Below are 21,774 nucleotides of genomic sequence, written 5' to 3' on the forward strand. Positions count from 1 at the left end.
TAATCATCATACACTGCATGCCATCCTTTCTCATTCTGTTTCCCATTTTGCCATTTCTGGAGGGGAAAAAAAGGTATGGACAAGATGAAACCAGAATTGTTTTGCTCTGTATTTACACAGTAAGGCAACTTGCACAACTGTTTTAGATAAGTTTAATACTCAAACCACAGACAAGCTCACACAATTCTAATTCACACGACCAGTTATTCACAGAACACAATGGAAGGTTGCCATCCTGAAGTTGTGACCAGTATTTTGCTGGGACCTGTATTCTGTCCTTTCAGAGTTGTGACCTGTATTCTGTGCTAAGAGTTGTGACCTGTATTCTGTTGTGACCTGTATTTTGTGCTAAGAGTTGTGACCTGTATTTTGCTGGGACCTGTATTCTGTTCTTTAGAGTTGTGACCTGTATTTTGTGCTAAGAGTTGTGACCTGTATTCTGTCCTTTCAGAGTTGTGACCTGTATTTTGTGCTAAGAGTTGTGACCTGTATTGTCCTTTCAGAGTTGTGACCTGTATTTTGTCCTTTAGAGTTGTGACCTGTATTTTGTTGTGACCTGTATTTTGTCCTTTAGAGTTGTGACCTGTATTTTGTTGTGACCTGTATTTTGTTGTGACCTGTATTTTGTCCTTCAGAGTTGTGACCTGTATTTTGTTGTGACCTGTATTTTGTCGTGACCTGTATTCTGTCCTTTAGAGTTGTGACCAGTATTTTGTTGTGACCTGTATTTTGTCGTGACCTGCATTCTGTCCTTTAGAGTTGGAGCTGTGACCAGTATTTTGTTGCAAAATACCCAGACCGAATCATCACTAACACTGGTTTCTCTACAGAACAACTGCAGAAATTAATGGAGCAGACTATATGCAGGAAGTGTATTCATGTATATTTTGTGCCACGGAATAGTTAATTTTTCCATTATTAACTTGAGAGTAATGAGGGTGTTAGTTTTTAAAATGTAGGCTTTTAGGTGCAATGACTTATTTCTGTGTCAGGGTTGGTACAGGTTTTTAAATTTTAAAACTGTCAAAAACTGAGAAGCCCTTTAGATGAATTGGATGCTGCATGGATTAAAAAGGCACTGTCAGGTCTGCACACATGTCAACCTGGGAGATCTTTTTTCTCCGTCCGCGGCCCCCACACAACCAGCGCTACCTGGATTTGAAGCCAGGTCACTGGGACACTCCGACTGTGAATACCAGTGCTTTAACTATTAGGCTGTAGCACCCATTAAAATATTAGGTAAGATTATATATATATAATCAGTTAAGGTGATAGAAGTTAAAAAAGATTTTTTTAAATCCCTTTTCCTTGCCACCCCATTCATGATTGAGTTTGTTTTATTTTTATTTTATTGTGGAGTGGCAGTCTTTTCTTTCTTTTTTGTTTTTTTAATGACAATTATACTTAAATTGTATATTTTTTCAACTTACCTAATACCATGTGGTTCCAGTTACAGTGCAGAAACCACCATGTACTGCAAGACCATGAAGCAGAGTTCAGAGGAAAACTCAACAGTTCTTTGTCCATCCTTCAGTGACACTCAGCTGAGACTAACCATATTCAGAAATATTTTATTTGGAGGTATTTTGAATAATTAATACTTTCACCTTTTGTTGATTGTTGAAATAAACACATGAAAAACAAAGAGCATTAAAAGTCAAGTGTGTATGTATGCATGCTTGGAATTCTCCACAACTGAAGATGATCATTCTGTCTCTGAAGAATGTAATCTGCCATCAATAGGAGGAGTTTGTATTATACTCCATGTTTGGTGTTACATATACTTACCATGTCAAACTGATGCAAACTAGGCCTATGGTTTGCTCTGTTTGGCCAAATTTCGCGCGGCTAACAGTGAAAAGACGCCCCTCTTAGTCTGGCCCGCTCTTAGCCAATCAAACGCCTCTAACAGCTATAAGCGCTGAATCATTCCGTGGCCATGAACGAAAAAGCCCCATGAGAACCACGGCGGGGATGGACGGGCGGGCATTCGAGTTTGACATGGTAAGTATATGTAACACCAAACATGGAGTATAATACAAACTCCTCCTTTTGGTGTCATATACTGTACCATGTCAAACTGATGCAGAATTTAAAGCAAATGGAGGAGGGCAACGCCTACTGGTTCGTATGGGGAGCCCTTGTAACTGAGACGGCAGTGTTAGCCGCGACAAAGGAAATCCCCTTGGAACCGTCAGCCCTGGTCATACCGAAATCCCGGAGGTATAGTTGATGAAGGGATTCTCAGACCGCCAGAAGGCTGCCTCCAAGACATGCTGCAAGTGGCACCGAGTGCTGGAAAGCAGCCGAAGTAGCTATGGCCCGCACTTCGTGTGTTCTGGGATTAAGACAACTGATATCCTTGTGTGCATGAGAGTAGGCTGTACGAATGACTTGGGAAACCCAGCGGGAAATGGTGCCTGCAGCGATGTCTTTCTTGTAATTCTCATTGAGGGAGATGAGAAGGCGCCTCTGAGAAGAACGCCTATGGCGAGATCTATTCCAATAGTATTTGAGACACCGAACGGGGCAGAGATGCCTATCTTCATCATCTTGGGCAAGAATATCAGACAAAGGTCTGACTCTCAGAGAGGCGGAAGAGACCTCAGGGTCTTCGTTCTTAGCCAGAAACTCTGGAAGGAAACGAAGAGTGATGGAACCATCTCTGTGGAATGCTAGATCTTGTGGCATACCACTAAGACCATGAATCTCACTTCTACAGAAGGAAAGTGGTCTGGTTGGAAGGGCTGTTTTCGAATGAAATCCAGCACCAGGAACAAGTCCCAGAGGGGCACTCTTCTGGGATTCCAAGCTTCCTTCAGAGAGGCGCCCCTAGCCACCTCTCTGAGCAGGAAATCAGCTTCAAAAGCGGGACCACCTAGCTGTTTGATAGTGGTACAGATGGCAGACCTGTACCCTCTCACAGAACTGGCAGACAGGTTGAGAACCGAGGAGCAGTCAGCCAGAAAGTTGGCCAGCTGCATGCTCGTAGGGTTAGTTGGGGGAATGTTCTGAGCTGCACACCAACGCAGCCATTTCTTCCAGCGAAAGTCATACAAAGTCTCTGTTCCCTCCCTCCTGGCTTTGGAGACTATGGAGAGGAGGTCGGAGGAGGCACCCCCCTTGGTCAGCGCAGCCGACACAGAGGCTGACCGAGGGGTGGAAGACTTCAATGGTGATGCTGACAGTTCCGACCGCACAGCAGCCACGCGTGCAGGTGGATGAGGATTGGAGTGAGGAATGCCCGAACGAGGCTGCCTCAGCAGATGAGGTTTGGTTTCCAGTTCCAGGGGTGGAACATGTGTCAGGGACTGAAGGACCGGGAACCAGGGCTGGGCTGGCCATTTCGGCGCAATGAGGATCAGCTGCGGGTGTTCCAACCTGGCTTTCCGTATCTCCTTGGACAGGATTGGAAAGGGAGGAAACGCGTAGGCAATCAGACTGTGGACTGCAGAGAGAGCATCCACTGCCCATGCTTCTGGGTCAGGCGACCGGAGAGACGTAAGTGGGAAGTCTCTTGCTGAACCTTGTCGCAAACAGGTCCACCATCGGCCGGAACCACTGTTTCCACACCCCTTGCAGGGTGTCCTTGTCCAGGGTCCACTCTGTGTGTATGACACTCTTGGACCTGCTGAGAGCATCTGCCAAAATGTTGTCTTTCCCTGCTGTGTCTCGCTGAAAGTGCAATGCCCTTGCTGTGGCACCAACGGAGGAGAGCCTCGGTCCGCAGAGAGTCTGCCGAGTGCGCTCCCCCCCCTTTGTTCACGTAACATGCGACTGTTGTATTGTCCGTGAACAAGCGGATGGTCTTGCCGGTGGCCTCCCCCATGAAGTGTTGGAGAGCCCTGCGAACTGCTTCCAGTTCCAGAACATTGATGTGGCATAGGCGCTCCTCCAGGGACCAAGTCCCTGCTGCATGGAGTGAGTCCATGTGGGCTCCCCAGCCCAGGGAGGAGGCGTCTGTGAATAGTGCCACCTGAAGAGTAGGTGGGGCTATGGGCACCCCCTGCGTCAGAAGAGGGGTGGTTAACCACTCCGATGTCACCTCGAGGAACCACTCGCCCAGACATATCAGAGTATCCCATGGCTGAGTGCTCTGGGACCACCGTAGCCTGAGTGCCCTCTGAAGAGGGCGCTTGAGAACCCTGCCCAGAGGGATGAGAGGTGCCATGGACTCCATCATGCCCAGGAGGGAAGACAGAGTCCGCGCTGTTGCTTGGGAGGAATGGCGCAAGTGGTTGAGGAGGCCGGCCAGACGGTCCCACCGATCTGGCGTCGGAGAGACTATGTTGAGTCCCACAGCACGCCACTGATGAGCATGCCGGGACAAGTTTCCTACTTGGAGGGGCTGAACGACAGGCGGTGCTGAATCGGGGCCCAGTCCATTGGGGGTGCTGGCCTTGGGCATGGCCGGACGGCTTGGACGGACATGAGGTGGTTTGTTCCTCTGCCGCTGATTCTGCACACGCCGCTTTGACTTAGGAGGCGAGGTATATGGAGGAGCCCTGGTGGCGGGTCTCTTCAATGGCATAGAACTCTGGCGCCCCTGGGAGGAGTGGGCTAAATATGAGGCCACCTCCCTGTTTGTCTCTGCCCTGTGGCTGACAAAATGCGGCGCATACTGGCCGAAGAGAGTGCTGCTGTGCTGGGATGGACCGCAGGGCAGCCCTCTCCTCTACTGGAATGTTAGAGAGGTGGAGAACGGCATCACGCCGCGCAAGCACAGTATTGAAGTGAAGGCTGGTAGCTGCGTCTGCAGCTGCCATGAGACCCGACGCTACCCGATTTCCAAAAGTGTTTAACCTCGGGTCTGAGAAGAGGCCAGGAGGGACAGAGGAAGGAGACTCCGTGCCCTGAGGAACTGGACGCTGTTCCCACAGCTCATTGGCTCTGTGGAGGAACGCGTCAAAGAAGGTATAAGCCGTGGAAACCTCGAGGAGGCAGTGGCGGGCCAGTTTGTCCCACTCTGCTAATGTCTTAAAGGATAGAGTAGCTGAGGTGGGGAAGGTGGTGCGCTGTGAGACCAACATCCTGTCCTGCACGGAGGGCTCTGCTTCCCTGTAGGCAGGGTGGTCCTGTGTGTACCAGGACCACACTCCTCCCTTGGAGGGATCTTTAAGGAACTTGCCTGGGGCAAAAGCGCCCGGGGCAGAGAGGGACTCCCTGCCTGGAGGAGGGATGGAAGCAGCACCCCTGACGGTGCGGGCTGGCTTATTAAGCCACTCCTGAGCCATTTCTGGCACTCTGAGTCGCCTTGTGGTTCTGGAGTAGAGTCACCTGACCGCAGGAGGGTTAAGGGCGACAAAGTTGCCTGAGGGACTGATTCGGCAGGCGTGACCCTATTGGGGAGGGTCAGTTCGAGCTCGGCAAAGTCCGAGTTTGGTTCAGGCTGGTCCCTAGGGAGGCGTGGGCTCCATCTGTCGCCCTGGGATGGGGGCGACGAGTGCTCATCCGCTTGTTCGTCCTCATCCGAAGACAGGGGCTGTCCCTCTTGTTCAGTCCATCCCCTGCTGGGTGCCATCCCAATTGGATGTACCCACGGGGGCGGGCTGTGGTCAGGCCAGCGGGATGAGCTGGGGCGATCCTGAGCAGGGACCCTGGTCTCCGCTGTTATGTCCTTGACACCTGAAGAGGGTGGGGAGTGTGTGGACCGTAGGTCCAACCATGCTTGGGATGGTGGGTGCCACACCTTCTCAGAGAGGGCGTCCCTGGACGCCAGAGGGACCCACGAGTGCTGTGAGGGGACAAACACCCACTCATCTCCTTAGGACCGAGGGCTGGGTAGGTGGGAACGGCAGGCTCCCACGTGCTGAGCGGGGCCCCTCAGCTGCCGTCGGTCCTGAAAAGGAAGCCGTAGTGACCGTGGAGGTCACCTGCGTGTTGACAGAGGACCAATGCGTGTTGACAGAGGACCAATTAGAGGCTGTCGTGTTAATATTGGTCGAGGAGCTCGACCTGCCCGACGAGGAGTCAATCCCTCTTGTCGGGGCTGTGCGTGTCACTCTGTGGTCTGTGCTGGGTTGGGTCCGGTGTGGAGAGGACCAGGGGTTGGTCCCCGGTCCTCCCGGTAACCCAGCATGCACCATAGGTGCACCCCAGTACGGGTAGAATGGGGGATACCACCCGTGGGCACCAGCCATCCCGTGACCCCAGCCCCAAGGGTCACTGGCGCCTTGACCTCGCTGAAGGGAAAAACCTGGCCAAGTCGGAGGGAGGTCAGGTCCGACTTGGGTGTCAGACACGCCGAAAGTCCGGCGGTCTGACTGCCCGGAACCGCCTGACACGCGCGGGACTCCCCCAGCAGGGGAGACCGGCCGGATAGCAGGAGGACCTGCAGAGCAGGTTGCCACGCGCCTCGAATCCCCTCCCGTGGGGAGACTGGGGTGGCTTGGCCCGGGGTGGGCAAAGTGGAGGTCCCCCCGGAACCAAATGTTTTTCTCCCCCAGAAGGAGGTGGGGGAGAGGGGTCAACCGAGGAGGGAGGAGGGGGAACAGCACTGGGGCCCCTGAGGGCCGTCTCCGTGTGGCGACCCGGGTAACGGGCGGGGGGCGGCCTCCCCTTGGGAGTCCGCACCCCGCGCGAGTCCCCGCCACCAACCTGTTCGAGTCCCCTGCTCCCCCCTCCACCCGCTTCGCGCTGGGACACCTCGGGAGGCGACGCTCGAATCCCTTTCCCCCCTGGTCCCCTTCATGACCGTTTTATTGGAACGAGTGTCCCCTCCGCGATGTACGTCTGCAGACGCATCGCCGGGGTACCTATCGGGAGAGATCATGAGCTCCGGGCCTGGGAGAGTCTCTTGCCGAGTATCTGTCCCAGCATCATGATCCCTGCCTTCGTAGGATGGCGTACGAGGCATGGTACCGCGCGTAGGCACCCAGCGAACAATTCGAACCCAACAGAGAAAGGAAAGACAGGATCGACTCAGAGGTAGAAAAATACGAACGAATCGAGGGGGCCGAGTCGAAACGAGTACACAGAATGTAAGAACAATGTACATGCAAGCCGCATACAACAAAATAAGGCCAAATGAACACGCTTAATAGCCAAAAAAAGCGTTAGACGAGACGGAGCGAAAACCTGACAAGATGGCGTGGAGAGCCTTCGCCAATGGAATGATTCAGCGCTTATAGCTGTTAGAGGCGTTTGATTGGCTAAGAGCGGGCCAGACTAAGAGGGGCGTCTTTTCACTGTTAGCCGCACGAAATTTGGCCAAACAGAGCAAACCATAGGCCTAGTTTGCATCAGTTTGACATGGTACAGTATATGACACCAAACAAACCTCTTCAGAAAACTATACACTGTTTCTGACCATTTCAGCAAACTTATGACAATGACATTTTGAAAAGATCACCTTTCTTTGTGACATAACATTGCACACTTCTTTGCTTTTGACTTGTCCCAGAGACAGTGTGTACAGCAGGCGCACATTGACTGAACTGTTGGGCGTGGACACACTGCCCTCACCTCGTTAATCCATTCATAAATAACTTGGGGCTTTAAGCATATAATGCAACTGTACTGAAAAGCTACATGTTAGGTGAAATCGATTTCTCCAACAAATCTGTTGAACACAAAACGTGTTTGCTTATTACAATATACACACTAAAAGCTCTACTGCTAATGAATACCAAACATTGTTTAAAGGCCATTCAGTGGTCACACTATAACAGGGCAAATCCAGTCAGCCCTGAGGTCTCCTCATACCGTGCACATCCCACTTGTGTCTGGGCATACAGTTCAAAGTATAAGACTTGAGCTACACGCAATAGCAAGGGTAATGGGATCAAAGCTTCATAAATTTGGAAACCAAACCAATGTGTATGCAGTATTGATTCAAGGCTCTTACTCTGATATTTCTGGAACACTATACAGCTGCATCAACTGTGCAGTAAAAAAAAAAATTTAATTAAAAAAAATGTACCAACAATAATGCTGTTCTCAGTGAAATCCCACCCCACTACTCTACCATGCATACTGGCAGAAATCTACAATGTACACATTGTAAAAGCATCGTGTTCATGAAGAAGATTGTTACAGGAATAAAGCAATTTATATCAAAAACACATTATTTTTTGGCATGTAAACTACTATACTTAAATTGCAACATAAGGACATGATTCCAGCATTTGCTACTTTTTCAGAACAAATCAACAATGGCTTGCCCCTGATTCAGTGATTGCACAGGAAAATATATTAACTACATCAAGTAAACAATATTTTTGGGTCATTCCCTGAAATAAGTTCTTGAAGTAAAGTGAATGATAGCTGTCCTGTCCACACAGGATGAATATTTCATTATCTATTTATATCTGTTGAACCTATTCCTATGTTTTCCACAACTTCACCGCACAGACATGTATATATCCAAACAATATTTATATTAGCTATCACATGTCGGACACTTCACAGAGAAAACACTGCCTAAATTGTGGACATGGGTAATAAAATTGTTACTTAAACCTTCGCTGGCTGTCACTTTTGACTACAGCAGCTCATGTGGGTTGTCCACGACCCATACCGCTGTCGCTTTTGACAACACACAGAAGCTCAGAGGGGTCATCCATGACCCATTCCTTTAAAGAGACAAAAACCTGTATATTCCTCCAAAGCTTGTGTGGGTTGTGCACGACCCATACTTTGTAAAGAGACAAAAACCTGTATATTCCTCCAAAGCTTATAACAAAATATAGAAAAGGCAAACATATGACAACATGCACACGCAGACTCACACAAACACATACACTCAGAAGAAACACCTGCTCACGCATTCACACACACTGATCACACGCACAAATGCATAACACCACATGCACATACATACAAACCCTACTTATGCACACAGAGATAGAGAGAGATGACCTATACACGCACAAAGAGATTCAGTCACACAGGTACATGCTGTTAGAGAAAGGGATGGAAGGGGGTTATAGCTGAAGACAGGCGACGGGGCAGGGAGGGTGTGGGGGGTAGTGAGGCTATTGAAAGTAAAACTTCTTTATTTTCCTTCACTAATTGCAAATTAAACCTTCTGAAATCACTATTAAAAAGGTATAGGTCGTGCATGACCAACACGAGCTTTCGAGTGGTGACCACGTTTTTTCCTCTTTAAAAAGTATGGGTCATACATGACCCACACAAGCGTCTGTGTAGTTAAAACGCCACCTTTAATTACTCGTTAACTAATTAATGAATTTTTTTCATTTTTTGGCAAAAGTTGGCCTTTTAGGTGTAGGAAGCATTTCTGAAATTTTGTAGAAAAATATTAAGAATTGGCTGACATATTTGCGTTTTTGTACCCTTCTGGGTCGTGTACGACCCACGATAGCCAGCAAAGGTTAATGCCCCTTCCCTTGCACCCTGTTTTCAATACAGAATGTAGGCACTAAACATGCAGGGAAAAAAATTCAATCTGCTTAATGCTAATCTGGAATTGACCTGAAAAAAATTTACTGATCCACTTGTGGACAAGACAATATTTTTTCCAACCAAATGTAATCTGGACAATTTGTACTTGAAAGCAACCTTTTCATTTCTGGAATGATTTTCTGCCTCCCCTTTGCTCACAAATTTCATTGACACTTAACAAATCTTCGGTCCCTCCCCAATATGTCAGCTGAAAACCTGCACATAGTCAATGCTAACTTGGCCAAACATTCTCCACACACTACATCTCTGCACTCTTTGCATGGACAGAATAGAGTTTGACAGAGAGAATTGCAGCAAGTGAACTGGACAGATGGCTGGATGCTCCATGCATGGTAAATAAATGCATTATTTAGGGAGGTGTGTCGGTCTAACCAGTGGCGCAAAGTATAGTTCACAAATAGGAGTGAAAAGGCAAGCCTTGTAACAAGGCAATTATTTACACAGGATGGATTCTGTACAGGAATCATACCTTCTTACATTTCAACCATTCAGCAACTGCACTCGTTCAGACCCAAATGCACCAAAAAATGATAAATGAAAGCTAACCCAACAAAACGCAGTAAACATGCACAAGAAAATACTGAGATCATCTCAAAAGCTTATGGACAACAACGCAACATGAAACAGTTTTGCATCATGACACTGCATACACAAAAGCTTTGGCAAGTGTTGTGCAATCTCTCCTCCCCTGAGAAGTGGCCAGAAGCTGGACTGGGGAAACTTGCATGTCTGAAACCATGTCCATTGCACACAGCCAATGTGACAAGAAACACAGTGCATTCAGAAGGCTGGAACATTATTGCCCTGTTCATCTGATACTCGGGATCCCTGGACACCACTACTATGCCATCCCCTTTAGATCAGCAGCCCTCCCTCAGTGCAGGACGGTGGGAGACTAGCAGAGAGACCCATGGCAGGTGGACGTTAAGTAACTACATGCATTTCTGTTGAACTGAGAAACACCAGTATCACCCTACCTGTCCCAACCTGGACGGAAGACAATCCTCAACAGGACTCATGCCCTGTATCTTTACGCACTGCAACATGCGTATCTCAGAATGACCAACTATTCTAGACTGAATCTCAATGACTGACTCTTCAAGACTGGTCAGAGCCTCAAAATGGACAAGGGTTTTCAACTGGTACCTTGATCAGCACAGGGAAGTTTCAATTCCACTATTTGTACTGCTTATGTTACAATAAGGCTACGTTCACACTTAGCCCAGCTAGTGGCAAACAGCAGTTGTTCAACATGTGTGGCATTGATCCATTGTGTTACCGCAACTGTTTTTATGCAGCTGGTACATAGCATTGTTTTCAAAGTGATGAACAACATGGCATTGATCCACTGTTAAACTTTTGGAACCAGAACCAGTTCATTTAAGGAAAGCCATGAACTTTGTCTCTGTTCCTCTCTCCCCTTGTGCTGAAAGTTACATTATCTCACTGTAACACATTTCACAGCATAACTAAACCCTTTCATAGACACAGGACCTTGTGAATTGTGTGAACATACACCAAGCTGACTCCAGAACTGAGTAGGACACAAGGGGAATCGTAAACAGGTGGGTGATAAATAAACCTAACACAAACAAATCTATATCATCTGTGATCAGCACAGACCCAAGTCATGAAGTATATCACTAGTTACACAGTCTGTATGGGATATCTGATGAGATAACATTTTACTGTTTCATTGCACCGACCGTTGCTTGAGGTTTATCACTTTGTTGTTCAATATTAAGTACACAGCACTTCAACAGACACTACTCTGCCCTTATGTCGGCACAAACACTGCAACAGGTAACGCCACACTGCTCTCTCCATCATTACTTCTGTTCCCGTGTTTACTTCACGTCCATACACCTCACATTCTGTTCACTCCTTTTCTGTTGTTGAAATAATCAGATTGTTGGGAACACTTGGTTTTCCAGTCGGCTGATGCCATCATTGGTGCACATGTTACTGGTCCAGTTTCAGACCACTCTGTCATTCCTGACTTGGAGGACACGTTTCCCTCCAGTGGAAGATTCCCTCAGAAGCAGAGAACAGACATTCTACACTACATGTGATTCAAACAAACTGCTGATGCTTGGCAATGTCAACAACAACAAAATCTTTCACAATGTGAGTGTTGAAGATCAGGTGAATGAGGTTCCGTCCATGTTCAGTGTAGGAAGTGACAGCCACAGGGTTGTCTTTCCTGACTTGTCTCCCCTGTGAGGTGTCCCCTCCCTGTGTGTGTGTGCTGGATCACGAGTTATCTGTGGCGTACAATCATCACCTGTGTGCTTTCTACACTGATGCTCCCTACAACCTGGCCAGTCATAAACAATAAATAATCCACCAATCCCCCTCACAAAAATCCTTGGCAGGACAGAAGCCAGCAAGCTAAGGCAGGCAACACAAAGCGTACAACAAAGTCAGCTAGATGAAAGATGTGGGCGTACAACACTTGTGCAGTTCCATCACTTCCCACTCGCTCCATGATCCACGGTCTCCTTGCAGTGATCACATCTTCGCCTCATCACAGATATCATGTGCAGAAGACAGTAGAGAAAGTGTTCTCTCCCTTTCAACTTCATCCAAAGTGTTCTCTCCCTTTCAGCTTCCATCCCTCTCACACAGCACACACTGCATTGTTCACAGGCACAATCAAAAAAGAATAACTGAAGAATCTGCTCATGAAGTAATTTGTCCAAAAATTCAAAGGATAGTCAACCTATTATATACATGATGTCACAAGGAAATAGACACACGTTTCATTGCACAATCTCCTGACTTGCAAAATAATTTGTTCACAATGAAATCCAACAAATTATTACTTTGAAGCGACGTCAAGCGCTTGGCACCATGAAGAATAACAATATATATATATATATATTTTTTTTTTTATGTATGTACAGTGATAATCCGCCAGTATGACGGTCATGTCCAAAGTCCCATGTGCCTACCCTCACCCTGTCTCTCTCTCTCCACCCCCTTGTCCTGTGTTTCCATGGGAACACACCGTCAACACTCATTCCACTCAACCCCAAACACCTCAAGTAAGCAATGTCCCCAAGGGTCCATTCTGTCTGAGCAAACAGTCAGAGCTAGTGCCTACCCTATGATGCAGCTACACTGAAAGACTGGTAGTAATGTGGAAGGATTATCTTCCGTGACCTGTGTCCGTGGGGTTGTGTGCTGAGAGGGGTGGTCGGCTGGGTGTGTCTGGCGTCATCCCCTGAACACAACGCCAGAGATGCAGCTGGAAACGTCAGCAGTGTCGCTGTTCCCTGCTGTTCCCACTGGCTGTCGCATGCACAACAGGCTGTAATGACCATCCTCTGTAACTCAGGGCAGCAGAGGTGTCAGCTGACTGATGAACACACACACATGTCCAGCCATCACAACGGCCTTCACCACACCACTACCATCAACCACCGCCCTCCCCTCAGCCCCACCACTCTGGGCACACAGACAAAATCCAACAGTGGTGCACCGCCCTCACTGCAATGCTGCTTTCCGAGCTAGCCCCCCATGATTGCGGCGAACACACATAACACACAGCCGTCGACAGCCCTGCAGGGTCAAACCATGATCTCATCATCGTCTGCATTGATTCCGGGCACGTTGACGTAGTTGGACTCTGGCAGGGTCATGGTGGAGGAGTAGGTGGGGGCGGTGTGCGTGGCACTTTGCTGGGTGATGTGGATGGTGGGCGGGGGCTCTGCCAACACCTCGGGGATGGCCGCCTGCCGCTGCAAGGGGCGGCGACTCAGGCGGCGGCTGTAGCGCAGGGGGAGGCGACGCCTACTGGGAGTAGGCACCCGACCTTTGGTGATGTGCCGGAGAAACGGGGCATTGGCTGCAACACAGGAAACGTCACCGTTACCTCCCTTCCCCTTCACTGCATTCTGCTTGGGGTAACACACATCACAGTTACTTCCCTGTACCGGAGCATCATTCTGTCTGTTTAAGTTCCACTGGAAACCAGAACGTAGCAACCTATCCATGCTGCTTTTTTTTTTTCTATTGTTATTATTCTTTTAATAAACTGTTTTGATTTACAGGCCTGAGCCAAAATTGTGCAGATAATTAAAGATGGTCTTTTAGTGATGTGATTCATGTAAAGTCTAGCTAAAGACGAATGGAAAATCCTGCTGTCATGATGAACACCACTCTCAAATTGTTGTAATCTTAGTGTTCTAAAGAGAGAACAGAGGTACGTTGATTTATTTACTGGTCAGCTCCACTGCAACCAATGGAATGAACATACAACACAATGACTCTTTATACAATGAGAATACCAGTTTCAAAACGAGGCACATTTTGTATGGTCCACAAGACGAAATGCGTTGTCAAGGCTATAGATAGGCCATGCACTCAGTATATACTAAGAAAGCCCCAGAGGCCATGCACTCTGTATATACAGATAACATCTCAGGGGCCCTGCACAATGTATTACAAGACAAGCCTCTGTTGCAACACAACCACACATCATCATAAGAAATAATAATGACAGTCTGTTTCAAGATTTATTCATTTTATCTTGATCATACCCCATTTGTACCTGACCTTTGACCAGGCCTGAAGATTGTGATTGATAACAAATTAACATTCATAAATGTTGTTAACAGCAGTGAAATAGGTGACCGACTCTATTCACACATTCTCTCTCACTTTTGAATAATTTTCAGGTACAAGAGACCAAATGACTTTTACATTGTGGAACCCACACTGAATACACATTGTTCCCTGTTGGCGTTCAAGCTCTTGTACTTCAATACACATTGTTCCCTGTTGGTGTTCAAGCTCTTGTACTTCAAGTTCAATACACATTGTTCCCTGTCGGCGTTCAAGCTCTTGTACTTCAATACACATTATTCCCTGTTGGCATTCAAGCTCTTGTACTTCAATACACATTATTCCCTGTTGGCGTTCAAGCCAAAACACCCTCCATGCTGATACCGTGCAGTCAGGAGAAAGAGAAAAGAAAGGAAGGTCAACTCATTCCAGTCAAAGTTTCACCACTGACTGCATGCACTTCAGACAAAGAAGATAAAAAAAACCCACAGAGGTTGTGTGTTATGTTCAGACTGTATGTATGTTCATAACACAGACCACCAACCCTGATGGCGCTTTCACTGGTGTTTTCAGTTCCAGATTCTCAAGGAGGTATCTCTGTGTTCGCACGAATCTGCATATGTTTCACCACATCTGGTAGGCAGATGCCTGACAGCAGCATAACAACCCACTAGTTAGGCCTTGAGTGCATGTATATATATATATATATATATATATATATATATATATATCTGTGTTCCGATCAGAGTGGATTTCTTATACAGAATTTTGCCAGAGGACAACAATTTTGTTGCCATGTGTTTTTTGTTGTGTTTTTTTAGTGTGCAATATGTTTTCTGCACATGGGTTCATCATCTCATCTGACTGACTACACACTCATTTTGATTTTCCAGTAACATTTTGGAGAGAGGGCCAGATCAGGATCCAAACCCAGACCTCATGGACACCGCACTGGCATTGGTTCAGTGTCCGTCAGGGTGTGGTTTCAGTTCCCTCTCTTGCCCTTTCTCCAAAGTTTGACTGGAAAATCAAACAGAGCATCTTATCGTTCGGATAAGACCCAAGGATCCATTTGCAGCATGAACATGGCACACTGAAAAAGAACCCATGGCAACAAAAGTGTTGTCCTCTGGCAAGATTCTTTAAAAGAAATCCACTGTGATAAGTTCACAAATAAACATGCCTGCAATCAAGGGCTGACCAGCACACTGTGTTATGTTGCCGTCCGGCGTCTGCCTAGCAGAGGTGATGGAGCACATATGGATTTGTTTGAACGCAGTGACGCCTCCTTGAGAAAGTGAAACAAACTGAAAACTGCTGTATGATTACATTTCTAATAAAACTTTCAAAGCCAGACTGATAAACCTCTCTAATGTGGGACTGATAATTATGCATAACCAATTGAACTGTTAAACTCTGCCTGAGTCAGCAGATCAGTAGCACATATTCACTTTGTTAAAATCAGCAATCAGTCATCAAACACATTAGCAATTTATACTGCTGTCATTTCTGTGATCACACACACACACACACACACACACACAGAGTGTTGGTCAGCTCTCAGTTTCATACTGGTACTTATCACCCACACAAGATAAGCTTCATATTGGTACTTATCACCCACACAAGATAAGCTTCATATTGGTACTTATCACCCACACAAGATAAGTTTCATACTGGTACTTATCACCCACACAAGATAAGTTTCATATTGGTACTTATCACCCACACAAGATCAGTTTCACACTGGTACTTATCACCCACACAAGATCAGTTTCATACTGGTACTTATCACCCACACAAGATCAGTTTCACACTGGTACTTATCATCCACACAAGATCAGTTTCATACTGGTTCTTATTATCCACACAAGATCAGTTTCACACTGGTGTTTATCATCCACACAAGATCAGTTTCATACTGGTTCTTATTATCCACACAAGATCAGTTTCATACTGGTACTTATCACCCACACAAGATCAGTTTCATACTGGTTCTTATCACCCACACAAGATCAGTTTCATACTGGTTCTTATCACCCACACAAGATCAGTTTCATACTGGTGTTTATCATTCACACAAGATCAGTTTCATACTGGTTCTTATCACCCACACAAGATCAGTTTCATACTGGTTCTTATCATCCACACAAGATCAGTTTCATACTGGTTCTTATCATCCACACAAGATCAGTTTCATACTGGTACTTATCACCCACACAAGATCAGTTTCACACTGGTACGTATCACCCACACAAGATCAGTTTCATACTGGTACTTATCACCCACACAAGATCAGTTTCACACTGGTACGTATCACCCACACAAGATAAGTTTCATACTGGTACTTATCACCCACACAAGATCAGTTTCATACTGGTACTTATCACCCACACAAGATCAGTTTCATACTGGTACTTATCACCCACACAAGATCAGTTTCATACTGGTGTTTATCATTCATACAAGATCAGTTCAAGACGCCTGAAAGGTTCAAACAGATATTTATGAGCAACATGAAGACAGGACATAGGGCACAGAAACTACTATGGTGTCTGACGATTATTCCATGCTAAATCATACCACTCTGATACACACCCACACAGCCACCATAAATCCTGCAAGCAATAAAGGGACCTTATCTTCACTCATCTACAGTTCTGTCTGAAGATGGCTTCATATGCAACTAGTTGTAACTTCATATTTCTCAAATTCCTGGTTTAACAATCAAAATTATATAAACCTGAGAGACGTTTTCTGTCGCTGTACAAATGCTGCATTAAAAAATAACCAACCCACCCCAAAGCCACCACCAAAAAAAAAAAAAACCCAAAAAAACTATAGATTAGTGACTGGGCAAATCTTATTTATGAAAGCAATACTATCTTTTCATTTCTCCCAGCAAAAATGGAAAACGGGATTGAAATACATTTTTTCTTAAAAATCTACTCTGCCTACTTTTTGTTGGATTCAAAGCTGCACAGACACAATCCATGCATCTAGATAATCCAAGCTTTCCAAATGTGTTCCCCTGTAACCACATTCAAGGCTAATTACCACAGCCATACACTCCTAAAACTGAACCCAATCACACCATAGACATATAAATCCTCCAAGCAATTACCATCCATATATAGGCCATACACAGCTCCTGCACAAATGTCAGCTCACATACGCTGACATGGGTGAATGTGACTTACTTTTGTTACACTGATAAGTAAATGGCCTGTGACTTGAGGTCGTGGTGGAGTGCTAACTTAAAAAATATATTTATTTACATGAAAAATAATATCCCGCCAACATGCCAATACAGAAATCCATACAGTATGGAAGTACTGCCACCATGCATACATCCCCCTGACCCCAACCCCCCCCACCATCCCCCTCCTCTTCTGATGACAATGTGGACCTCCATGAAAGAAAGAGTCAGCAGATATATACATAAATAGAAAACAAAAGAAAATGATGATGCAAACCCAACAGAGGAAGGGAGAAAACTTATGGATAAAAAAAATACTGGTCATGCTTCGAAAATACAATCAAGAACATGCTCCAGAAATGTACAGCATATCCAACTGAACATTCCTTAGCAGATGTAATAGAAAGAAAAGAAAAGAAGTTGGGGTTTTTTGGGGTTTTTTTAAAAGGGGTTTCCAACTAAATAAGACTTAGTGTGTCCAAAAACGAAAACAAAACAAAAAAACAAAACCAAAAAAAACCACAAAAAAACCCCCACTAGTTATTAAGTAATGAAAATAAATCAGTCGATCATGTTAAGACAGCAAGATTGCTGAAAATATATAACAATCAGATACACATGTAAATGATTTTTGAAAAGAAATAAAACATGATATAAAAATATAAATCAATAACTAACTACATACACAATCTTCTTTTTTTTTCTTCTGTTTTTTTAAACTTGTGTACAGATACACATTTTCGATGAAACAAGACACTAATACCAAATGAAATAAATCATTAATAAAATAAAATAAAACAAAACTAAACTAAATAAGCTTAAAAAGACAGAAATACAGGCATGTGCTCAACGAAAGAAAACAGTCCAAGCTAACCAACTGAAGACTGGAGGCTCCCAACATGCCATCAACTGTATGAAGGAAGAGACAGAGGGCTGATTCTAACCCACCAGGACTAAAACCAGGCGCTGATCATCTTATCAGAAAGACAGAAAGAAAGGCAGAAAAAAAAAAGACAATAAATATTCCAGTGATGAGGTGACAAGCTTTTTACCTGAAACCACGACGAAAAGCTGAACAACGCAAGGAAAACACAATTTACAATATCTAAGATAGAGGGGAGGAAATAAATAAAACAATATAAAATAAATATGTATATGCACAAATATAATATGACAGTATGATTCCAATCCAAGCACAGCTGTTTACAAGGGCCTTTCTTTTTTCTCGGGGGTGGCGCTGAAAAACTTATAAAAAAAAAAAATAAATAAATAACTATCACTGGCAATTTGTGTGTGGTGCCAAGGAAACTTAAACTTGAACATTTTTTATGTAAGTGAGTGAAAAGTTGCTTTGGAAAACGGGGATTGCATGTATGTAATGCATGCGAGTGAAAGAATGATGTGCAAGCACTTTAGTTTGTCTTTCTACAAGTTTCACCACAATATGAACACATTATCGTTAATATTATAATCATAATTGTTGTTGTTGTTCTTGTTTTGGTTAACAGATAACACAATTATACCACTGTACAATAACAAATCATTGTCACAACACACAATCAGTGCAGCCAGATTTTAAACACACACACACACACACACACAGAATAAAAGACATGTATGGGCTGCATGCACACAGCTTAACACCACCATCATGTACCACAATGACTCACAATCAACATCAACCAACCATCTTATTAAAAAAAAATTGATTACCAACACTTTTCTCACACACACACACTACTCCCTTTCAATCAAACAATTTAACATACATGCATACACATGAACTTACACATGTCTTTTACACTCTTGATCTCTTCCAGCAAAACCACTTAATGACAATCTAAAGAAATGACTGTTTCATGGTGTAAAATTTACTGACTTGCTTTATTTCCCAACTGTATTGTTTATCCTGCCATTCCTCATGTACTTCACCTAGTTATTTGTTCTCTGCCCAGTGCTCAAACCTCCCCTCTCCCTTTCCCAACACTCAAACCTCCCCTCTCCCTCTCCCAATACTTGAACCTCCCCTCTCCCTCTCCCAATACTCGAACCCGTACCCAACACTCAAACCTCCCCTCTCCCAACACTCCAACCTCCCCTCTCCCTTATCCCAACATTCAAACCTCCTCTCTCCCTTTTCTAACATTCAAACCTCCCTTCTCCCTTTCCCAACACTCAAACCTCTCCCTTTCCCAACACTCAAACCTCTCTCCCTTTCCTACACTCAAACATCCCCTCTCCCTTTCCCTACACTCAAACCTCCCCTCTCCCTTTCCCAACACTCCAAACTCCCCTCTCCCTTTCCCAACACTCAAACCTCCCCTCTCCCTTTCCCAACACTCCAACCTCCCCTCTCCCTTTCCCAACACTCAAACCTCCCCTCTCCATTTCCCAACACTCCAACCTCCCCTCTCCCTTTTCTAACACTCCAAACTCCCCTCTCCCTTTCCCAACACTCAAACCTCCCCTCTCCCTTTCCCAACACTTCAACCTCCCCTCTCCCTTTTCTAACACTCCAAACTCCCCTCTCCCTTTCCCAACACTCAAACCTCCCCTCTCCCTTTCCCAACACTCAAACCTCCCCTCTCCCTTTCCCAACACTTCAACCTCCCCTCTCCCTTTTCTAACACTCCAAACTCCCCTCTCCCTTTCCCAACACTCAAACCTCCCCTCTCCCTTTCCCAACACTCAAACCTCCCCTCTCCCTTTCCCAACACTCAAACCTCCCCTCTCCCTTTCCCAACACTCAAACCTCCCCTCTCCCTTTCCCAACACTCCAACCTCCCCTCTCCCTTTTCTAACACTCCAACCTCCCCTCTCCCTTTCCCAACACTCAAACCTCCCCTCTCCCTTTCCCAACACTCAAACCTCCCCTCTCCCTTTCCTAACACTCAAACCTCTCTCCCTTTCCCACACTCAAACCTCCCCTCTCCCTTTCCCAACACTCAAACCTCCCCTCTCCCTCCCCAATATCAATCCTTCAGTATCATTTCTCTTCTTTACATACACACGTAATCAAACTCTCAATAACCAAGACTTAAATGGCCAAGCTTTAGGTCGTACCTGGTAAATCAAAGGCGACGGCGTATTCTTCGTTATTGTCATTGGGAGCGTCCATGGAGTCGAAGACACTGTCTGTCTCATCCCCTGTCAGCATGTCCTCGTCAGAACTGGCCTGGCGCGTCTCCAAAACAGGCAGCTTGGACGTCAGGTCTTTCCTGCACGCGTCACAACACACTGGCACTGAGGACTGTGTATCACCATGTCCAGTTGTGCTTTACTGACTGTTAAATCTTTCCTGCATGCGGCACAACATGCTGGCATGAGGATCATGTATCATTATGTCAAGTTGTGCTTTACTGACTGTTAAATCTTTCCTGCATGCGGCACAACATGCTGGCATGAGGATCGTGTATCATTATGTCCAGTTGTGCTTTACTGACTGTTAAACGTTTCATTTGGAAAGAAGGGTATTCTTTGCTTGGTTGAAAGAAAATGATAAAAGACACCCCAAAAACAGGGAGTGTGGGGAGTGTGGGGAGTGGGGAATTCTTGCAAGAGTAAGTACATTGAATATGGAAGTACTTCTAGAACAAGTATTAACATACACTTTTTTTTTTTTTTTTAACAAGTAGTTTTTCAACTTTACTGTTTGAACTTATGATGACAGAAGTACATGTGAATGTTTGGTTCCTCAACAACTTTTTTTTTTTCCTTGTGTCTCAATGTCTACCAGTCCAAGTGAATGATTAAATCATTTCATAATATTCTGAATCAGCCAGTCTGTAACATTCCTAAATCTAGAACAATTTTCCACTCCTCACATGAAAAGGAACAAAATTATTGCTTTCAGCAAACACAGTTCCAAACAAAAAGCCACAACTCAAAAAGTAATGGCAGCTACACCAACTTCAACAAAACTGGACGTCTTCATCAGCATACACTGTGTCCCCCTCTCCCTCTTTTCTTTCCTCCTCTAGGTATCTAAATGTGTGTTTTATTCTTTGTTTTTATGTGGTGGTTTTTTTTTTACTTTTTTGTCCCCCCCCCCAACACCCCCCCTCTTTTCTTTTGATTTGTAGAATAATTCTCACAAATGCACGATTTTTTTTTGTTTTTGTTTTTTTTTGTTAAATTAAGGAGCTCTGACCTTATGTTTTACCCCCAAAAACGGAGTATGGCTGCCTACATGGCGGGGTAAAAACGGTCATACACGTAAAAGCCCATTCGTGTGCATAAGAATGAACGTGGGAGTGTGGGAGTTGCAGCCCACGAACGCAGAAGAAGAAAAAGAAGAAGACCTTATGTTTTGTTGTTTCATCAAAGGATTGTTAGCACTCTGAGATCAGACAGAGGACCAGTACAGATCCAGAAGAAGTAACGACAGAAAGCAAGTGACAAAGGTACGGGTGCCCCACATACCTCTCCTTGTGAATGGTAGCGATGTGGGCAGACAGGGCGCGGGCCTCTGCGGCCAGTTCAGGGTTGTGTGCCGACACCTCCACGTCTTCGTCCTCGTTCACAGACCCCTGGGACGGCAGTGGTGGGTGCAGGTCTGCCTTTACCTGTGAGGAGGTATG

The 21,774-nt window shown here is 45.5% G+C and overlaps 2 protein-coding genes across 2 annotated transcripts in view; both read right to left on the reverse strand.

Moving 5' to 3' along the window:
- Window positions 1-504: 504 nt before the first annotated feature.
- LOC143297513 (uncharacterized) lies at window positions 505-8,564 on the reverse strand. The gene is made up of 3 exons (XM_076609913.1): window positions 8,519-8,564; window positions 740-3,448; window positions 505-600 (listed from the first exon to the last, which is right to left on the reverse strand). The coding sequence occupies exons 1-2, from the start codon at window positions 8,562-8,564 to the stop codon at window positions 2,676-2,678; spliced, it is 819 nt and encodes a 272-aa protein (XP_076466028.1). The 3' UTR covers window positions 505-600; window positions 740-2,675.
- The window catches only part of LOC143297382 (unconventional myosin-IXb-like), a 124,899-nt gene continuing 110,775 nt past the window's right edge, over window positions 7,651-21,774 (reverse strand). Inside the window, 3 exon segments of the mRNA XM_076609698.1 lie at window positions 7,651-13,276; window positions 20,258-20,412; window positions 21,617-21,759. Coding sequence (XP_076465813.1) covers window positions 12,999-13,276; window positions 20,258-20,412; window positions 21,617-21,759 — 576 coding nt within the window. The 3' untranslated portion in view covers window positions 7,651-12,998.

The sequence above is a fragment of the Babylonia areolata genome, chromosome 22 (genome assembly GCF_041734735.1).
Source record: "Babylonia areolata isolate BAREFJ2019XMU chromosome 22, ASM4173473v1, whole genome shotgun sequence".
Lineage (NCBI taxonomy): Eukaryota > Metazoa > Mollusca > Gastropoda > Neogastropoda > Buccinidae > Babylonia > Babylonia areolata.

Bases quoted from the DNA above. Each gene is read 5' to 3' on its own strand.
- LOC143297513 (XM_076609913.1), bottom strand. From the start codon at position 8,564: ATGGATGACCCCTCTGAGCTTCTGTGTGTTGTCAAAAGCGACAGCG. The intron at 3,449-8,518 runs GTATGGGTCGTG...CTCTCTCTGCAG, and splicing joins TGTTGTCAAAAGCGACAGCG to TCCACAGTCTGATTGCCTAC.